The sequence below is a fragment of the Anomalospiza imberbis genome, chromosome 25, assembly GCF_031753505.1.
Source record: "Anomalospiza imberbis isolate Cuckoo-Finch-1a 21T00152 chromosome 25, ASM3175350v1, whole genome shotgun sequence".
NCBI lineage: Eukaryota > Metazoa > Chordata > Aves > Passeriformes > Viduidae > Anomalospiza > Anomalospiza imberbis.
In genome coordinates, this window is record NC_089705.1 from 5,236,335 (window position 1) to 5,256,960 (window position 20,626).

Consider the following 20,626-nt stretch of genomic DNA (forward strand, 5'->3'; position numbering starts at 1 on the left):
TGCAAGAAGGGACAATCGCTGCTGCAGGCCAGCGTTGCCCCGGGACGTGGGGCCGTAAGGAACCCTCGGGACAAAACCCCTGCGGTGCCAGCAGCCCAGGGTGCCTGTGACCCTGCAAGCCACCCATCGTGGCTCGTGGGTGGTGTGCCAGGCACAGACAAGCTCTGGGTGGTTTTACGAGGTCACTCAGAGCACCGAAAAGTGGGGGACAGGGTTTGAGGAGCCCGGGGCAGTGGGGGTTCCTAATACTTGGTCTCTTTGAGCCAGGTCTCCTAAGCTCTCAGAGATAAGCATTATACCCCTGATAGCTCAGCTGCCTCAGGTGGCATAAAGAAGCAGGATGGCTCCTGTGACAGTGTTGGAAACAAAAAAGTTTTAATAAAAGGCAAAATAAAAAAGCTCTTTACAGAGAAAAACCGAGCCAGGGCAAGAGGTTCTTGCTCCTGCTTAAACACTTCACAAAAGCGATTTTTAGGGAATTGCTTAGGTGGGACTTTTTGGATTCTGCCCAATTAGCTATCCTTAAGTTTGAGGTGAAGTCCCCAAGGTCCTATGAGGTGTCTTTTAACCAAATTGAGGAGAGAAACTTCTGGGCTTTTGTCCTTTTTAAGGAGACAAAGGGTAACTTGTTTACTCCATCAACAAGGGGCACATTCCTACAGGTTCTTTTCCCTCTCCTGAGGGAGATGGGAGGAAAGGAAAATTGTGTCATCCCCACCCCAGAGGAAATGAGAACACCTGGGACAGGCAGAGACTCTGAGAACTCCTTTAATTGCTGTTAACTGCAAGTCTGTAAAAGGTTTGGAGAAAGTCATCGTTACAAAACTACCAGCTGTTAGAATTGTTCCTGGTTTGTCACCCCAGCTAGAAAAGGCTCAGGGAGATGCGGAATAGTTCAAGAACAGAGAATATTGCACAACCAACCCAACGGTTAATTCGACTAGAGAAAAGAAAGTGACACAGATGCTGCACCCTCGAGCTCTGCTGTGGGATCAGCGGGGGCTCACAGCAGCCCCAGGTCCCCTCTGGTGTCCCCTGTGTCCCCTGCCCACCATAATCCAAGCCAGGACGAGGTGAGGCTCTGCTGGACCCAGGGCTTTGGCAGGAGAGGGTTGCTCCCACCAGGAGTCACCCTAAAGAAGGAAAACCCAACCTTAAAACCCCAACTCTTCCAAGTGCACCTCGTTTAGTGCTGTCCAAACCCAGCAGGAAACCCCCAGCCCTGGAAGGGGCAGGACAAAGGCAGAAAGTGTCACCCCACCACCCGAAAGGCCAGGGAGAGCAGCGAGGGCACTGTCCCCTTGGGTTAACTGTGCATTAGCAACATCTCGTGTTGTGACAAGGAAACTGCCCCAAAAATAGGCCACGGGGCTGAAGGAAGTGAAGCAAGCAGTGAAGGAACCCAAGTGAGCACAGCAAAGCTCCTGGTGGCTGCAGGGCCTGGCACAGGTGGGACAGGGGTCAGATGGGGACACAGAGCCTCAGCCAGCAGCGACCACCCACATTTGGGAGCCTCTCTCTCCCCAGGCTGGCCAAGCAGAGGTTGAAGTGGTCAGTGGGTCAGGCTGGGCCTTTGCAAGGGCTGAAGTGGCCACCAACACGAGGGGTTCTGTTCCCAGCTGACCCAAACCACTGCCAGCCCAGCAGGGCTCGAGTAAGAGCAAGCCACGAGGATTTTGCTTGGAGAATTTAACTAGAAAGACACAAAACCCAGTGCAGGAAGGTGGTGCAGCTGCAAAAGGCGGGGAGCAGCAGGCCTTGGCTCTTCGAGGAACTGCTGGAAACGGGAGTTTCCACGAGAAAAAGCTTCCAAGACAAAAAGCCAGGCAGAAGCTCAGGGTTTGGCAGGGGGTTTGGCTCCTTCCAGGGTCAAAGCCAGGAGCCAAGTGCCTTTTTCTGCAGCACCTCCAGCCCTCAGGCCCTCCCTGGGTGTTGCTTTCCAGGTGGGAATTGCGGAGCAGCGAGCGGAGCAGGCACAGCCACGTCCAGGAGCCTCTCAGCTGTAGGTTACACGTGCACACACAAGCAAGGAAGGAGCCAGCTGGCAGCCTGGCAGCACCCAGCACACCTGGCAGGGCTCTGGGTGCCCAGCTGGCCCCAGGGACCCCCTCACTCTGCCTCTTCCCAACACATCAGGGTCAGTTTTGGCTTGGCCAGTCTCTAGGACCTATGGAGAAGTCGGGCTCCTGAGTGCCAGTGACCTCCTGCTTCCTTCCTCCTGGATCTGAAGGGGTCACTTGAGTTGCCCCCAGGTTTTAGCAGGAATGGAACTCCCTCCAGCCTGGAACTGCAACCCCCAGCACAGTCACACACAAAGGAACAGCCGGTCCGAGATTGAATTCACATTCGATGGTGGAAATGAGCCTGTGACACACACTGGAAGCAGCTGCTTTATTCCCAGTCTTCCCACTCTTCATCTTCCAGCTGCAAAGAAGAGGAAATCCATTTCTGAACTGTTTCTGAACTGTTTCTGAGCTGTTTTTAACTGTTTGTTTCTGTAAATCAACAGTTCCTCCTGCCCAAGGCACCTGATGTATCCTCACACTCCCACAACAGGGATTTGCCTGCTCTGCTCTCCTTGGGAAACCTGCACACTCATCCCACCAGCCCCTCAGCACCACCCTGAGGGCTTGGTGATGCTTTTGGGGGGCAGTTTTGCCTCTCCTGACTCACCTCCCCAGACATTTCCACCTTGGAGAGCGCCAGCTGCACCTCCTCTTCCGTCATGTCCAGATCAAAGTCCTTTTCCCAGTCCTCGCTGATATCCGTGCTGGAGCCTGGAAGCACAAAAATCCCCACTGAGCCACCAGAGCTGGCTCCAAAGCCCTGGAACTCCCAGGGCTCAGAGCTACCACAGCCTGCCTGAGGAGGGAAAGGCTCCACATTCCCAGGAACAGCTCCCTGACAGAGATGGGATGGACTGAGCTTGCTTCCCTCACAGCCAGGGCTGGTGCAGACCAGTGGGAGAGGTGGATGCTGAAATATTTTCTCCTCTGGCCTGGGAGAACTGGGATGTGTCAGGTTCCAGCCACACAGACAATGCAGCAGATAAGGAATGACAGGAGGGACTTGGATATGGGCACTGTCATTGTTCCAGCAGGGACGCTCCTAGGGATGGCAGGCAGAGGGAAGGAATCACCACATTCCCTCCACAGAGCACAGCCTTTCCTGGCATCCAGGGACCAAAGGGCCTGTTCTGCTCAGCCAGCAGACCTTTGATTTCCTTCCCTTTCCTCTCCCTCACCACTAGAAACCCAAAGCTGCCCCTCCCAGTGGGTTCCCAGCCCCACACAAACCTTTCTTGCCGTTGTTGGAGGGGGTGGATTTGCCACTGTCCGAGTTGAGCTCGAAGACTCTCAGATCTGTGGGCCCTTCCTCTCTCAGAGTCTCTGTCCTGCCCTGGCCTTTGCTCTCCAGCTCTCTGAGCTCTGTTCCAGCCGCCGGCTCTGAGGATGCCGCTGATTCCTGGGCAGGTGCAGAAGGCTGAGCAGCTTCTGGGGGCTTTGGCAGGGAGCTCTGCTCTTCCAAGGTGGCCTCCACCAGGCTCTGGGAGAGGTGGCCGGTGCCCACGGGTGGAGCTGCAGTCTGTAGCTGGGTGGCAGGCACAGGGGCAGGGTTTGCAATCTGAGTCACAAGGGACACGCTCTCGCTGCTCTCCGAGGGGCTCTGCTCCACTGGCACCAGCTCTGGGGGCAGCACAGCCCAGCTCTCCCCAGAGGGGCCCTTGGGAGCAGCAGGGTGGCTTCCCTCTGAGGTGGGTTCTTTCTGTGCTGCTCCTGGAAATGTGATGTTTGCACAAGGCAGGGGGGACATCCCCAAGAACTCTTCTGTAGGGAGGCAGAAGAGAAGCAAGAGATGTTTCAGCAAGTGCAGCAGCAGCTGGGCTGGGAGCTGGATTCCACAGAATGTCCTGAGCTGGGAGGGACCCACAGGGATTATCCAGCCCAACCCCTGGCCCTGCACAGACACCCCAACAACCCCACCCTGGGCATCCCTGAGAGCGTTGTCCTGGAGCTCTGCCAGCTTTGGGGCCGTGCCCATTCCCTGGGGAGCCCGGGCAGTGCCCAGCATCCTCAGGGGGAAGAGCATTTCCCTGATATCCAACCTCAACCACCCTGACACAGCTCCAGGCATTCCCTCAGATCCCACCACTGCTCACAGAGCAGAGATCAGAGCTGCCCCTTCGCTGCCCACTGGGATTTGTGGGAGTGAGGAGGAGTCACCACCCCACAACAAGTTCTCCACAAAGCCTCCCCAAGCCCCAAAACCTGTCCCACCTTCATCCTCCTCCCAGCCTGGCTCCTCTTGGTGCATGCTCTGCTCTGCTCGCTGCTTCAGAGCCTCCCTCCGGGCTTCATCCTGCAGGAATTCAACACCAGCAGCCGCTCACATCCCCCATCCCTTTCCTCCCCCAGGCATTTCAGCACCACTGGCTCCAAGGGTCAGCCCAGACCCCTGTTCTCCCAGGAAAAGCACCCCCAGGGAGCCCCCAGCCTGACCCACCTGCTCCAGGCGATGCAGTTTGTAGAAGTAGCGCTGCCAGAACTCCAAGTGGGAAACAGCCACAGGGACCTGGGAGAGAGGGATCAGGGGAAGGGATGAGCCCCTCAGAGCTGCTGCCGTGCCCCTCTCTCCTCCTAAAGCAGCTCCCATTTTATTGCAACCATTTTTCCATTGTAAACTATTTTTGCATAGTTTCCATTCCAGCTGCAGGGGACAAAGAGCTCAGGGCTTTCCTGCAGCGTTCCCCACGTCGGGAATTGCCCAGGCAGGGCTCACCATTTTGGTGTAGAGTGCCCGGATGGAAGGGCTGGTTGCCAGCAGCTCTGCAATCTCCCCTTTCTTCTCCTCCAGGTTGAACTGAGCGAGCCAGGCCTCGAGCAGCTCAGCAGGGCCTGTTTGGGACAAGCACAGGGATAACAGCCCTTGAATTTGGGGAAGTTTCATTGGAGAGATGCTGGGGCAAAGGAGGAGGGAGATACAGCATTGCCCTGATTTTTAAAAGTGTTATGTTTTCTTTCATAGTGCTTTTGGAAGTTTTAAAGTTCTCATAAAACTTCTTTAGCCTTCTGATAATGTTTACATATTTCTCCTGGAGTTCTCACGCGCTGTTCATGTAAATAATGATTGTTTTGCATTCTTCTTGGTGGGAGGAGAGAATTAATGGACTGTTGGTTTGACCAGTGTGGTTGGAGAGGTGGCAATTTCATCTCCAATCCACAGTCACCTTTGGAATTCTATATATTGTGAGGTCAGAAATAAAACTGGTTCTTTTTTCTCTCTTGAACTCACCAAGCTTCTGTGTACTCATTTCGTGTCCAACAGCGACAATACAGGGCTCAGAACTCCTCTGCCATCCCAAGGGCCATGTGGCACCAATTTAAATTGGGCCAGTAAATTCAGCCTAAGCTGGTCCTTGAGGTTAGAGCCAACTCTGCTCTTCATAGCTGGCCCCAGCTACAGCCAAGCCAGCCCTGCTGGCCAAAGGCTTCAGGGAATTCCAGCTGGCCCCCAGACCCCCAGAGGCAGCACCCTGGACCCCCTGAACCCTCCCATACCATCGGGCTCGTTGCAGTAGGTGGCTGGGTCGGACTGGAGGCTGTAGAGACGAGCCTGGAGGAGACACACAGGGACAGCTGTCAGGGGAGGGACAGCAGCAGGGACAGGGCACGGGGCTCAGGATGCCACACGCCAGAGTGGGACACTGACCTTGGCACTGTCGTAGGGCTCGGTGGTACCCGAGGGCGTTGCCATCAGTGTGATAACGTCACAGTCAATGGTCTTGTCCGGAGAGGGAGCAAAGGTGTCCGAGATGACCCCCAGGAAGTCAGACAGGCCCTTCCTCACCTTCTCAGTGGCACCTGAGCCTTCTGCCCTCTTCAAGGGAAGAGGCAGCACGGTGTCAGTAACATCCCAGGATTTCTGAGCGGGATCTTTAAGGAAACAGGATCTGTCCCTGTGCTGGGCTGGAAGGGTGTGGTGGGAGGCACCTGCCTCAGAGGGGAACTGAGCTGAGGCTTTGTGGGAGAAACACAGCCAGGCTTGGGGCTGCCTGGTCTGGGGTGGGGCTGTCCCAGCAGCAGCTGTGCAGGCTCACAGCTCGTGTGGAGAGCCCGTGTCACCCTACAGTGACACTGCCAGTGTCCCCCCTGCTCAGCACATTGGAGAGGGAACCACAGGCACCTTCCTGTGCTCCACAAGGGAGTGACAGAACAAGGGAGAATGGCCCTAAGCTGAAGGAAGGTGGGGTTAGATGGGATACTGGGAAGGAATTCTCCCCTGTGAGGGTGCTGGGATGGAATTCCCAGAGAAGCTGTGGCTGTCCCATCCCTGGAATGATCCCAGGTCGGGCTGGACGGGGCTTGGAGCAGCCTGGGATGGTGGAAGGTGTCCCTGCCCAGGGCAGGGGTGGCACTGGATGGTGTTGAAGCTCTCCCAGCCCCTACTCACTGCCAGCTTGTCCTTGACCACGCTGGCCGTGGCGGCGATGGTGCAGGCGGTGTCGTGCTGCACCACCTGGGTGAACTCAGCCAGGTCCCTCTTCATGAATTCCAAAGCCTCTGTGGACTGCAAGGAGACAGCACATGGATTCTCCGGGCTTTTGCTTCCCCAACAAAGCTGGGATCGCTCCCAGCACGTTACAAAAACTCAGGTGTGAGAGTTTAGCCCAGCTGAGCCCTCACCCCAACCTGGGCAATGCGTAAGACCAGAATAACCTGAACAACAACAGCATCTGCTATGCCCAAAACACATTCCAGGAGGTTCTGAAGCCAAGACTGGAAAAAACACAGGCTGGGAAAAGGCTGGGTTTAAGTTTTGTGTATAATTAACACAAGGAATGCTGTCACAGGCAGGAAGTTACACACCACAAAGCCATGCTGGAAGCACAACCCCCCTGCTCAGGGGGTGATTTCCACACGGCAGAGCCCAGCATGACCCAGTGTTTGCTCAGCCAGGAGATCCCCTGTGGATATTCTCAGTTCAGTCAGAGAGAAAAGAGAAAGATTTCTACCAGGCTAAGCCTGAGAAAAAGTCCAAGAGGAATGTGAACAATCTATTATCTTGTTTTTCATTCATATTATTTATAAATACGTTCTACCACACTAACCTAAGCCCCAGTGTACCAACCAAGTAAAATGCTTCTGCTTTAAGACCAATAAAATTAATGTTCACGACGTTCTCTATAAACCAGAGAAGTGCTTTTGAATAAACATTCATTTACCTTCTAAAATCACACGGGTCCCTTCACCCATCCCTGCCTCAACAGCATCAATCCCCAGCAAACCCATCCCAACCCCACTCTGGGGAGAGCCCCCCGGGCTGTGGAGGAACCTCGCTGGGCTCCCGGGGCCGCGGTCCCAGCGGTTCCCGGTGGTTCCCAGCGGTTCCCAGCAGTTCCCACCTTCTCCTTGACAGCCTGGTAGCTCTGCTGGAGCCAGCTCCGCCACCAGCCTCCGTCCTCCCTGTGCAGGACAGGCCACGGCGTCAGCACACGGCCACACACAGAGCCCGAGCCCCAACCCAGACCCCGACCCCATATCCCCACCCCAAACCAGGATCCCAGACCAGGATCCCAGACCGAGCTCCCAAACCCTGAGCCCACATCCCCACCCCAAACCAGCATCCCAGATTGAGCTCCCAGACCCCGACCCCATATCCCAACCCCAAACCAGGATCCCAAGCCCTGAGCCCATATCCCAACCCCAAACCAGGATCCCAGACTGAGCTCCCAGACCCCGACCCCATATCCCAACCCCAAACCAGGATCCCAAACCCTGAGCCCATATCCCAACCCCAAACCAAGATCCCAGACTGAGCTCCCAGACCCTGACCCCGCATCCCAACCCCAAACCAGGATCCCGGACCAAGCTCCCAGACCCTGAGCCCGTATCCCAACCCCAGATCCAGATCCTAGATTCTGATCCCAGGCCCAAATCTCGATGCCATACATAGATCCCAGATTCCAACCCCAGACCCTGATCCCAGATCCCAACCCCAAACCCAGACTCCAGCCCCCAGATCCCAACCCCAACCCCAGACCCCGATCCCAGATCCCAACCCCAGACTCAGATCCAGACTCAAAACCCAGATACAGATCCCGACCCCAGAATCCAACCCCAGACCCCGATCCCGGATCCCAGATCCACATCCCGACTCCAGATCCCAACTCCAAACCCAAATTCAGACCCCAACCCCAATTCCAACCCCAGATCCAGACCCCAGATCCAGACCCCAGATCCCGGACCCCAGCCCCAGATCCAGACCCCAGATCCCAGCCCCAGATCCAGACCCCAGACCCCAGCCCCAGATCCAGATCCAGACCCCAGATCCCAGCCCCAGATCCAGACCCCAGATCCCAACCCCAGATCCAGATCCAGACCCCAGATCCCAGCCCCAGATCCAGATCCCAGATCCCAGCCCCAGATCCAGACCCCAGATCCCAGCCCCAGATCCAGATCCCAGATCCCAGCCCCAGATCCAGATCCAGACCCCAGATCCCAGCCCCAGATCCAGACCCCAGATCCCAACCCCAGATCCAGATCCAGACCCCAGATCCCAGCCCCAGCCCCAGATCCAGACCCCAGATCCCAGCCCCAGATCCAGATCCCAGATCCCAGCCCCAGATCCAGATCCAGACCCCAGATCCCAACCCCAACCCCCGATCCAGATCCCAGCCCCAGCCCCAGATCCAGATCCAGACCCCAGACCCCAGATCCCAGACCCCAGATCCAGACCCCAGATCCCAGACCCCAGATCCATACCCCAGATCCCAGACCCCAGATCCAGACCTCAGATCCCAGACCCCAGATCCAGACCCCAGATCCCAGATCCCAGCCCCAGCCCCAGATCCAGATCCAGACCCCAGACCCCAGATCCCAGCCCCAGATCCCGACCCCAGACCCACATCTCGACCCCAGATCCCGACCCCAGGTTCCGTGCCCAGACCCCGGTCCCAGATCGCACCCCCAAAGCGCGGCCCCGGCCCGGCCCCGCGGCCCGGCCCCGCTCTCGCCGCCCCCCATCCCACGGCGGTCCCTGTCCCGTTCCCGTCCCCTCCCGGTCCCGCCGCCCCCGGCCGTGCCCCGCTCACCCCTCCGCCATCTTGGCGGTGTGACGTCACCAATATTTACCGACCCCTCACCCCGCGGGCCCCGCCCCGGAGCCGTGCCTCTCTGACGTCACTTCCTGCCCGGCCCCGGGGGCGCGGCCCGGGTACGGCGGCCGGGCAGGACCGGGAGCGGGAGCGCGGCCGGGCGGAGGTGAGCGGTGGGTGGCGAGCGCTCCCCGGGGCGGGCGGGGACGCGTTCCGGGACACCCCGGTACCGGGCAGGACGGTCCTTGGCGTGCCGGGCGATGCCGCCACCGGGAGGTCGGTCCTTAGCGCGGCGGGGGATCCCGGGACCGGGCAGGGTGGCCCTTGGCGTTCTAGGGGATGTCGGTACTGGGAAGGACCGCCCTTGGTGTTCCGGGACATCCGGTGCGTACCGGGCAGGATGGACCCTCGGTACCGGGCGGGACGGTCCTTGGCGGGCTGTGGGACCCCGGTACCGAGCAGGGAGGGATCTCGGTACCGAGCAGGATGGTTATGGCGCGGTGGGGTATCCCGGTACCTTGAGGTTCTAGGGGATGCTGGTACCGGGCAGAACGGACCTTGGTGGGATGTGGGACTCCCGGTACCGGGCAGGACGGAGACGCGGTACCGGCTGGGACGGTCCTTGGAGGGGTGTGGAACCCTCGGTACCGGGTGGGACGGACCTCAGGGGCCGGGCAGGACGATCCTTGGCGGTGTCTCCGCATGTCCCGGTAGCCGCGGTGTCCCCGCAGCGCTGGGAGGGGATGGCAGTGCCGGTGTCCCCCCCGTGCCGGTGTCCCCGCCGTGCCGGTGTCCCCGCGCTGCCGGTGTCCCCCCCGTGCCGGTGTCCCCGCGCTGCCGGTGTCCCCGCGGTGCCGGTGTCCCCGCCGTGCCGGTGTCCCCCCATGCCGGCGTCCCCCCATGCCGGCGTCCCCCCATGCCGGTGTCCCCCCATGCCGGCGTCCCCCCATGCCGGTGTCCCCCCATGCCGGTGTCCCCCCATGCTGGTGTCCCCCCATGCCGGTGTCCCCGCGGTGCCGGTGTCCCCCCCGTGCCGGTGTCCCCACGCTGCCGGTGTCCCCGCGCTGCCGGTGTCCCCGCGGTGCCGGTGTCCCCGCGCTGCCGGTGTCCCCGCGGTGCCGGTGTCCCCGCGATGCCGGCGTCCCCGCCGTGCCGGCGTCCCCGCCGTGCCGGTGTCCCCCCCGTGCCGGTGTCCCCCCGTGCCGGTGTCCCCCCCATGCCGGTGTCCCCGCGGTGCCGGTGTCCCCCCCGTGCCGGTGTCCCCCCCATGCCGGTGTCCCCGCGGTGCCGGTGTCCCCCCCGTGCCGGTGTCCCCGCCGTGCCGGTGTCCCCACGCTGCCGGTGTCCCCGCCGTGCCGGTGTCCCCGCGGTGCCGGTGTCCCCCCCGTGCCGGTGTCCCCGCCGTGCCGGTGTCCCCACGCTGCCGGTGTCCCCCCCGTGCCGGTGTCCCCGCCGTGCCGGTGTCCCCACGCTGCCGGTGTCCCCGCCGTGCCGGTGTCCCCGCGGTGCCGGTGTCCCCGCCGTGCCGGTGTCCCCCCATGCCGGTGTCCCCGCGCTGCCGGTGTCCCCGCGATGCCGGCGTCCCCGCCGTGCCGGTGTCCCCCCCGTGCCGGTGTCCCCACGGTGCCGGTGTCCCCACGCTGCCGGTGTCCCCGCCGTGCCGGTGTCCCCGCCGTGCCGGTGTCCCCCCCGTGCCGGTGTCCCCGCCGTGCCGGTGCTGACGGCTCGCTCTGTTCCCGCACAGCCATGGAGGTGCAGTCGTACTACACCAAGCTGCTGGGGGAGCTGAACGAGCAGCGCAAGCGGGATTTCTTCTGCGACTGCAGCATCATCGTGGAGGGCAGGATCTTCAAAGCCCACAAGAACATCCTGTTCGCCAACAGCGGCTACTTCCGAGCGCTGCTCATCCACTACATCCAGGACAGCGGGCGGCACAGCACGGCCTCGCTGGACATCGTCACCTCCGAGGCCTTCTCCATCATCCTGGATTTCCTCTACTCGGGGAAGCTGGATCTGTGCGGGGAGAACGTCATCGAGGTGATGTCCGCCGCCAGCTACCTGCAGATGACCGACGTGGTCAACTTCTGCAAAACCTACATCAGGTCCTCCTTGGACATCTGCAGGAAAATGGAGAGGGAAGCGGCGTTCTACCAGGCTGACAGCGGCAGCTCGGCCAGGGAGGGCACCTCCGTGGGCTCCAAGAGCGCTGCCTCCGTGTCCTCCCTGCAGGAGAAGATTCCGGAATGCCGGCGGGACCCTCCGTGCGGGGACTGCGGCGGCTGCCAGCCCCTGGAGCCGGCGGCCAGCGGCTCCCCCGATGGTTCCTCGCTGCCCAGAGGGGTGGAACCCAAGGTGGAGTTCGACCCCGACGAGGCGGAGGCGGAGGCGGGTGGGCGGCTGGCGCAGTTCCCCGCGCCCGCCTCGCTGGAGCCGGTGGAAGAGGGGCAACCCCTGGAGCTGGCCTGCAACAATTTCCACATGAAGCAGTTCCTGGAGGCTCTGCTGCGCAACAGCTCGGCGCCGAGGAAGGAGGAGGTGGTGCATCACTTTGTCCGGGGATTTGAGGGTAGGGCTGAGGATGCAGGAGTAGCCATGAGCTCCATGATGGACATTCACAGCGACTGGTATGGTGAGGACACAGGTGAGAGGACTCGGGGGTGCAGGCTGTGCAGTGGAGGAGGGGACGGCTTTGTTGGGCTTCTTTTGTTACTCTTGTCCGAGAATATTTTGCTGAATTTTTGGCACGGTGAAATAAACTCTTGTTGTGCACTTTTAAAGCAGCTGTACTTGTTTGTTTGGTGCAGCCCGTGGCAGGTGAGTATTGCTGACAGCTCTGCAGCTCCCAAATCACCCCCAGACTCCACTTGGGGTGATTCTTCTTTAATAAACAAACTCACTGGGACCTCGTTGAATGTTTTTAAAAAGGATTTTTCCCTCCTGATGGTCATAAGGAGCAATCCAACAGGAGCTGAGCTGCCACAGGAGGGATCTGCTGCAGGACCTGGTGCAGCAGGAGGAGCTCATGCCATCCCAGCTCCTGCCAGTGCTGCTCTGTTTGCTCCTGCTTTGAAATTCAGGGGACAGGAATCAGTTTTATCCAACACTGAGGGATTCCTGCAAGCCCTTTAGGAGCACTGAAAGCGTTCAGCTCTGTGGTATGGTATAAAGATGAGGCTATTTTCACTTTCCAGCTGCCCCAAGGCCAGCACCAGTTGGAATATCTCAGGAATATTTCCTGGCAGCACTCTCAGGCACCTGGAGAAGAAGAAAATCATGCCCATGTGCATTTCTCCTGATGTGGACAATAAAGATTTGGGCATTTAATCTGGTTTTTTCATAAGTGCCTTGTCCAAAGAGCCTTGTGAGGACAGGAGGTGGCTCTGACAAACTGCGAGTGCCACAGGTGCTGAGGATGTGACAAATGCCACAGGGCTGGCACTGACTGTAGCCAGCAAATTTATCTTCCTGTCATCTCCAGCTCAAGCTGCCTGTGTGACTTTGAAGCCAATAAAAGTGACAAATCCTCTCAGTGCTTTCAAGCAGGGCACTGATAAAATCACAAATGCAGGTTTACTCTCAGAGCAGGGCTGTCACCACTCACACTGGTGCTTTTTGATGTGTGGCAAGGCAAGAACATCCAACACACAAATTTCACTTCTCTTTTTCCTCTCTCAACACCTCCAGGCTGTTCATGAGTCATTAAAAGGGGAAGGCTTCCAGAGTTTGATAGGGAACATCAGGAATCCTGACAGTGTACCAGAAATGTTAGTGGGAGATGGGGTTTGAGTAGGAGCGAGGGAAAAGAAACCAAACCTTCCATTCCTTCTGTTTCTGTGCTAAAACAGGACTTTGTAGCAGTGAGGAGAGTGGGAGTTTCTCAGCTTTCAGTGGTGCTGCTGCCTCAGTTTCTTCACAAGGCACCAGAAACGGGAAACACAAAGTCCTGATAAAAGAATGGTGCACTCAGGTTAAGAGAGGAGATAAATATCACTTCTTTTCAAGTGTCCTCCTCTGTTCCAGTCATGCTTCACAGCAGAAGGAGGGGAAACAGGCACCTGTAGAGCACTGGAAGCAAGGCAGGACTAAAAACTGGGTTTAAATGAAGCTCTAAATGCCCAGCAGGGATTTGCAATCCCTTGGGAAGCTCAAAAACAGGGTGAGCTGACTCTCACTCACATCATTAATCCAGACACACCTTTTTTGATAGTAGGTTGGATAAACCTTAATACAAAGGATGCTCTGCAGCCTCACCTGCTTGACACATAAAAACATTTCCCTGAATCAGAGCCTGGAACAGGGCAAATTAATCCTTTGGCATCACATCTCCACCTTTCTGCTGGAAGGGAAGCTGGGCTGGTGCTGAAAAATTTGGCAATGCCCACGTTTCTGTGAAATGGGATCTTCAAATTTAATTCTGTTCTTGCACCTGACCCCATAAATTCTGTATTCCTTGAGGTTTGTTTTTAAGAACAGTAAAATATTGTCAGGAAATGTATTTGAGTCCTTAATCTCGTTATTCCCAACAGGAAGGCAGTAGAAAAAAGAGTCATATTCTCATATCTAAATATGAAAGAACATGGACAAAATGTGCTATTCCTGCCTGCAGTTTGTGTTAAAGGTTTTAGTTTCTGATGCTGTTTAATGCTAATGGTTTAATAATTTTATAAAAAAGGAAGTGGCTGAGATGGAGCAGAGACCCCACTTCACTTCACTAGAAGCAGATTGTTGGTACTTAATTAAAAGACTTAAAATAAAATGAATGTTTTGCTGTCTTGAACAACAGACAGGCTGATTTTCCAGGGCACTGCAGCTGCAGGAATTCTGCAGCTGAGGAAATGCCAGGTAAGCTGAGCACGGGCAGAGGGAAAAGCGCAGCTCCCACCTCAGATTTGCAGCGAGCAGCACGAGGAGCCTGAGCAGCAGCTCAGAAGGTGCCTGAGCTCACGCCGTGTGTTCTTCTCCCCAAGGTGACGTGCTGGTGGTGCCCATCAAGCTGCACAAGTGCCCGTTCTGCCCCTACACGGCCAAGCAGAAGGGGATCCTGAAGCGCCACATCCGCTCGCACACCGGGGAGCGGCCGTACCCCTGCGAGACCTGCGGGAAGCGCTTCACCCGCCAGGAGCACCTGCGCAGCCACGCCCTGAGCGTGAGTCACCCCTGGGCCGAGTGGGGCTCACCCTTAAAAACTTCTTCAAGTTTAGAAGGGATAAAAGGGATTTATGCTGGTGCCTCAGGGTTTGGCTTTTGTGTTTCTCAGGTTCGGTGCTGCTTTAGGGGGTGGGTCTGGGGTTCACAGGAGGGGATGGTGAGCTCTCTGCACAGAGCAGGAGACAAAACAATTCCTGCTCCAGCTGGGGACCAAGGACAAAGGATCCACATCTCAGGCCCAAGAGCACAAACAGCGTGGGCTGACGAAGGATGGGACTTCATGGGATGGAGCTGTAATTAGATAATTAACTCCGATATGCAAATGGACCAAAACTTATAAAAATGTGAGATCTCGTGGCCGAGCCCTTTTTGCTTCTGTCTTGGAGCCACCCAGGCAGAGCCAGGACTGTGGCTGCGGTACTGCCAGGGTGTGGCCTTTGAAAGCACTTCAATAAATCTCCTCTTTATTCCACTTAACTCCATCCAGCCTCTGTTCCAGCTCCTTAAGGCATCAACACAGCACTGAGGTGCTTGGTAAACTGCCAGAGGCATGCAGTTCGCTTAAAATAATTTTCTTGTATGCTTTTTCATTACATTGGTTAAATGTAATGAAAATGAGGATTATATAGGATAATATATGAGGATTATATATATTCAAACATTCACATGAGTTTACATGTTTAAAAGAATTATTGTCTTACTGTCCATAATAAGTGCATATTAGCCTAAACACACCCTTCTAAATTTAACAAGTTAAAACTATGTTCATGTTCTGTTAAAACCAAAACCAGAAGTGAGTACTGATAACCCATTCCGCTACCACAGCAAACAGAGCTTATTTGCCTTGATATGAAACATCTAATTAGTACTGTACAGTGAAATGACAAATATGCTTCATGAGTGACTAGTGCTCACCAGGTCAAGGCCTGCAGAGGTTCCATCCAGCAGTGAAACTGTCCCACTGTCCCATGTCAGATTTATTTGTGACAGATGATTCTGCCCTCACAAGTGTTTGATATTTCTCCTGAACTGCACAGTAAGGATTTGGGTGTTTTGTTCTCTCAATCCGTTAGGTTAGATTTTGGGAAGGAATTCTGCTCTGTGAGGGTGGTGAAGGTATGGATTCCCCATTGCTGGAAGTGTCCCAGGCCTGGTTGGACAGGGCTTGGAGCAACCTGGAATTGTGGAAGGTGTCCATGGTCTGGACAAGCTCTAAGATCCCTCCAACCCAAACCAGTCCATGATTCCTACACTTGGGTAGCCCAAATCTTTGTGGTCAGAATCATGATGGGGTTTCCATTCCCCTTCAGCTGAAGTGTGGCTGTTTCCCTGTTGTGGAAACAGCAAATTGCCTGTTTTCCTCCAAGTTTGCTGTTTTCCCTGCAGGTCCATCGCTCCAACAAGCCCATCATCTGCAAGGGCTGCAGGAGGACCTTCACCAACAGCCTGTCCCAGGGGCATTTTATTTTCCCAATCCATTAGATTAGATTTTGGGAAGGAATTCTGCTCTGTGAGGGTGGTGAAGGTGTGGATTCCCCATTGCTGGAAGTGTCCCAGGCCTGGTTGGACAGGGCTTGGAGCAACCTGGAATTTTGGAAGGTGTCCATGGTCTGGACAAGCTCTAAGATCCCTCCAACCCAAACCAGTCCATGATTCCTACGCTTGGGTAGCCCAAATCTTTGTGGTCAGAATCACGATGGGGTTTCCATTCCCCTTCAGCTGAAGTGTGGCTGTTTCCCTGTTGTGGAAACAGCAAATTGCCTGTTTTCCTCCAAGTTTGCTGTTTTCCCTGCAGGTCCATCGCTCCAACAAGCCCATCATCTGCAAGGGCTGCAGGAGGACCTTCACCAACAGCCTGTCCCAGGGGCATTTTATTTTCCCAATCCATTAGATTATATTTTGGGAAGGAATTCTGCTCTGTGAGGGTGGTGAAGGTGTGGATTCCCCATTGCTGGAAGTGTCCCAGGCCTGGTTGGACAGGGCTTGGAGCAACCTGGAATTGTGGAAGGTGTCCATGGTCTGGACAAGCTCTAAGATCCCTCCAACCCAAACCAGTCCATGATTCCTACGCTTGGGTAGCCCAAATCTCTGTGGTCAGAATCACGATGGGGTTTCCATTCCCCTTCAGCTGAAGTGTGGCTGTTTCCCTGTTGTGGAAACGGCAAATTGCCTGTTTTCCTCCAAGTTTGCTGTTTTCCCTGCAGGTCCATCGCTCCAACAAGCCCATCATCTGCAAGGGCTGCAGGAGGACCTTCACCAACAGCCTGTCCCAGGGGCATTTTATTTTTCCAATCCATTAGATTAGATTTTGGGAAGGAATTCTGCTCTGTGAGGGTGGTGAAGGTGTGGATTCCCCATTGCTGAAAGTGTCCCAGGCCTGGTTGGACAGGGCTTGGAGCAACCTGGAATTGTGGAAGGTGTCCATGGTCTGGACAAGCTCTAAGATCTCTCCAACCCAAACCAGTCCATGATTCCTACGCTTGGATAGCCCAAATCTTTGTGGTCAGAATCACGATGGGGTTTCCATTCCCCTTCAGCTGAAGTGTGGCTGTTTCCCTGTTGTGGAAACAGCAAATTGCCTGTTTTCCTCCAAGTTTGCTGTTTTCCCTGCAGGTCCATCGCTCCAACAAGCCCATCATCTGCAAGGGCTGCAGGAGGACCTTCACCAACAGCCTGTCCCAGGGGCTGCGGCGCTTCGGGCTCTGTGACAGCTGCACCTGTGTCACCACCACCCACGAGGACTCCCTGCCCATCAACCTCAGCCTCGTGGAGACGGCCTCGGAAGGGCAGGAAAAGGGGGATGCTGACAATGATTGGCCCATCTATGTGGAGTCTGGAGAGGAAAATGACCCAGCTGAGGATGATGATGGCGACGACAAGCAGGAAATCCACCGGAGTTTGTCAGACAGAGAGACTTTGATGTAGCAGTGAGAGGAGAGGGGGAGCACTGAGAGGTTCCCTGGCAGTGTCTGTGACAGAAAACTGCACATTTGCTCAATCAGTGACACTGTGCTGGTTTTTATTATTCTGTTTTTTAATTCAATTGCGGGGCAGAATTGGAATTTTTAATACTTTTAACGTTTTCAGTGCTGTGCACCAGAAATCTGTGAAGAATCTCCTGTCTGGGGCTCACAGAGGTTGGACTTGAGCAGTTTCTCTGCCTGCTGGTTTTGGGTTTGCAGGTGGAACACCTCTGGGTTGTTTTGGGGACAGGTTTCTTCAAATAATTAGGCATGGTCCATAATCCCTGATCTGAAAGGGGCGCCACCTTTTCTCTGAAGATGACATAAAATGTGGTTTACATCTCTTACCTTGGGACTTTTCCAAGCTAATCTGTGATTCTTCTGTCTTAGGACAGTGTTATCTAAATTATGAACCATAAATGTTTGCTGAGACTGGATTTGACCTGGAAACCAGGGCAGAAAAACCAGGATAACAAAAAACAAAACAAAACAAAACACCAATAAAAATATGCTGCTGCTGAAAAGATAGACAGGAAGAATAAATCTATTTCACATAATTAATTGCAGGGATTTAGAGATCAAGCTTTTCTTTCTGAATTTTGACTGCATTTCCTCTCCTAAGAGCTCAGGCTGTAGATCTTCAGCTGTGTCTGTAGTGTCTCTCAGGTTATCAGATATCAGTAGTCTTGGCTTAAATATTAAGCACAAATAATGACGTTTTAGTGGCCAGGACTAAGAGAAAAGCCCAAATTCTTTTCAGCTTCTTACAATAGGAGTTAAAAGCTGTCAGGCAGGTTCCATGGGAATTGTGACTGTGGCAGATTGAATAACCAGATCCACACCTGGTGTAGCTGAGGAGCAGTGAAATATCTGAGCTATGCTATAAAAGAGCTCTGAATGCCCTTTTGAAATCCTTTTCTTCTTCTTTTCCTGTAATTTCTTTTCAAATTCGGGGATCCTCTCATGATTTATGTTTTGTGATTTTATCCAATATTTATTTTTTTAAAAAAAACCTCCACTGTGGACCTCCTGTTTCTTAGCTGGGGCAGCTAAAGCTTTAGAAAGGAGGTGAGATTTTGTCACCTTTCCAGCAGCAAGTTTTTAAGAGTTATCAAAACTCAGGCTGGGAAGCTTTAGAAGAAAACCCAGCACCACCAGGAAGCCTGTTTGCTTAGGGGTGACCTCCTGTTCCCTGACAAAGGGACAAAACTGAAATATACTGTGAAATAAGACTGTTAATGCTTCTTCACTCTGCTGTTCCTAAGTGTTTCACGAAAAGGCAAATTTGATGAGTCTTTTTGGCTGGAGCAGAATTCTGTAGACAGATTTGGCTGACAAAGAGTGAGCAGTTCCTCCCACTTGGTGCTGTTTCCTGAGGGTTTTGGTGTAAAGATTTTCCACTTGGCGAACCTAAAAAACCCAAGAGGCCTCTGATTTAACCAGGGTTTTTTTCTGCATACCTCGTGCTTTTCTTGTACACGTTGAAAAATAACAATTCAGCTTCTCCTTCTGCTTCATCCAGCAGGGAAACAGTCCCATTGTCGTGTCAGATTTATTTGTGAGAGGTGATTCTGCTCTCACAAGTGCAGCCAAGGGCTCATTGCTGCCCCAGGTAGGATGAGGAAAGAAGAAACAAAGTTCTTTTTAAAGAATTCACTTTATTGGTGGTTGCTGAACAGAGCAGAAGGTGAAGAGACTTCTTTTGGAGTGGTCTGGTCCAAGTTCTTGATGAGTGTCACCACGTAATGTGCTGGTTTTATTTTCTGTCCCAAATTAGGGTGAGTTTCACTCATTCCTGTTCCAGGTCAGCTGGAAATTTGAGTTTGTAGGAGCTGGAACACAGGACAAGACCTTTACAGAATTCCCTGCTCTAGACCCCCTGTTTTAGTCAATCTGAATTAAGGGGCATTGGAGGGACAGCTCATGGAGGTGCCACTTTTGGAGTTGAGCTGCTCTGAAAATCCTGCTGTGGTTTTGGCTCCTTGGTGCTCTTGAAAACCTGAGCAAAATGTGGGGCTTGTAAATCTTGCTGGCATGTTTGGAAAAGCACCTTCCAGCCTCCCAGGGCTTGTCTTTTGGACTGCTGGATTTTTGGTGAGTCCACCCAAAACCACAGGGTGATAAAGGTGATAAAGGAGGGGCTTCCTGCCTTGAGAGCCACGGATAATCTGATTTTTTTGGGAGACTCGCTGATGGAAGTGGGGCAGGAATGTAAATAGGGATCCAATTCATATTTAGTGACCAGGCTCCCCCAGCTCTGGTCATGAAGATTCCACCTCATTGTAAATATTGGTAGAAGCCACCAGACCTGGAATATCAGCTGAGCCTGCTTCTGGCTTTTGCTCCACAAGGCTGGGAAGTTCCTGGTGTGGCCGAGCTCTGCTGGCTCTGAGCCTGTGGAGACACTTGGAGCAGGGAAAATGAACCCTTTGGAAGCTGCAGGAATGGCTGCAGAGACCTTTTCCTTCACCCTGCTGTCTTTGGTCTTAGAGATTGTCCTTGTGTGTTTGTGCCTAGAGAATGGAGCTGTCAGGGGTCCGGGGCGGGCGGGGGGAGGCTTTTCCACAGGGAAAGTTCCACCAAACTCGGTGTTTCCTGTTAAATTGTCATTTTGTGCTGCTTTGTTTTGTTTTCCGTGGAGTCTTTTCAGCCTTTGGATGTAGAAGAGGATGGAGTTTATTTATCCACATTCTTGTGACCGGGGTGTTCATGTAAATCCGTTTGCTTGTGCTTTCCACTTCGTTTTCTGGATGTTTTTTCCTGAAATCTTCCATTTGTAGATCCAGCCTCTACAAGCTTTGAGAAAATGATGTTGGCTGTTTAAAAAAACCTTCCTGCGGTGCTTGATGAAGAATCAAAAATCATGTTTTTAGGGGAGTTATTCTAATAGAATCTCTTTCTCAAAGGTTTTTAAAGGCCGTGAAGATGACATATCTTAAAACTTAGCTCGTTGTACTTGACTTTGTTTAGGAATACACATTTTAATGTATTTTTGCACAGAAATGCACTGTATTTCACTGAAGGAATACATGCTGCACTGGTGTTTGTAGTGCATTTAACCTCTTGGTGCAAAGCCCTTGTAAATCTTCCAAATGTGGTCGTTGAATTTCCTGATGTTTTGTAAGACAGTTTCATAACTGAAGTCCTTTGGTCCAGTAACGATGACAAATTCTTATAAACTGATCCTTATTTGTGGAAGTGACTGAACTATATTTGTGGATCTTGGAGCATTCTGGAGTTTTTTGATTGTCTAGAAAATAAAACTCTCTGAGAGGGTTGCTTTGATTTTTTTTACCGTTCCATTGTTGACTGAGTAAACCTGAGAGTGTCTAGATTGAGGCTCACATTTCAATTTCTGGCATTCAAATTAAATAATTATTTCCATTTAATTAATTTGCTTTGAAAATTAATATATCCTTTT

At 54.1% G+C, this 20,626-nt stretch overlaps 2 protein-coding genes across 4 annotated transcripts; one reads left to right on the forward strand and one right to left on the reverse strand.

Moving 5' to 3' along the window:
* Window positions 1-752: 752 nt before the first annotated feature.
* BSDC1 (BSD domain containing 1) lies at window positions 753-9,171 on the reverse strand. Its single transcript, XM_068172748.1, has 11 exons — window positions 9,092-9,171; window positions 7,403-7,463; window positions 6,451-6,567; window positions 5,710-5,877; window positions 5,559-5,613; window positions 4,780-4,895; window positions 4,504-4,572; window positions 4,278-4,359; window positions 3,297-3,827; window positions 2,674-2,777; window positions 753-2,424 (listed from the first exon to the last, which is right to left on the reverse strand). The coding sequence occupies exons 1-11, from the start codon at window positions 9,100-9,102 to the stop codon at window positions 2,392-2,394; spliced, it is 1,347 nt and encodes a 448-aa protein (XP_068028849.1). The 5' UTR covers window positions 9,103-9,171; the 3' UTR covers window positions 753-2,391.
* Window positions 5,801-20,483, forward strand: ZBTB8B (zinc finger and BTB domain containing 8B). 3 transcript variants are annotated; one of them, XM_068172746.1, is made up of 4 exons: window positions 5,801-5,901; window positions 10,839-11,735; window positions 14,062-14,240; window positions 16,856-20,483. In XM_068172746.1, exons 2-4 carry the CDS (start codon window positions 10,841-10,843, stop codon window positions 17,165-17,167), a joined length of 1,386 nt encoding a protein of 461 aa, XP_068028847.1. In that variant the 5' UTR covers window positions 5,801-5,901; window positions 10,839-10,840; the 3' UTR covers window positions 17,168-20,483. The 3 variants fall into 3 exon arrangements, with proteins under 3 accessions (XP_068028847.1, XP_068028848.1, XP_068028846.1); XM_068172747.1 differs by lacking the exons at window positions 5,801-5,901; window positions 16,856-20,483 and adding exons at window positions 9,217-9,260; window positions 15,629-15,739; XM_068172745.1 differs by lacking the exon at window positions 5,801-5,901 and adding an exon at window positions 9,225-9,260.
* Window positions 20,484-20,626: the final 143 nt, after the last annotated feature.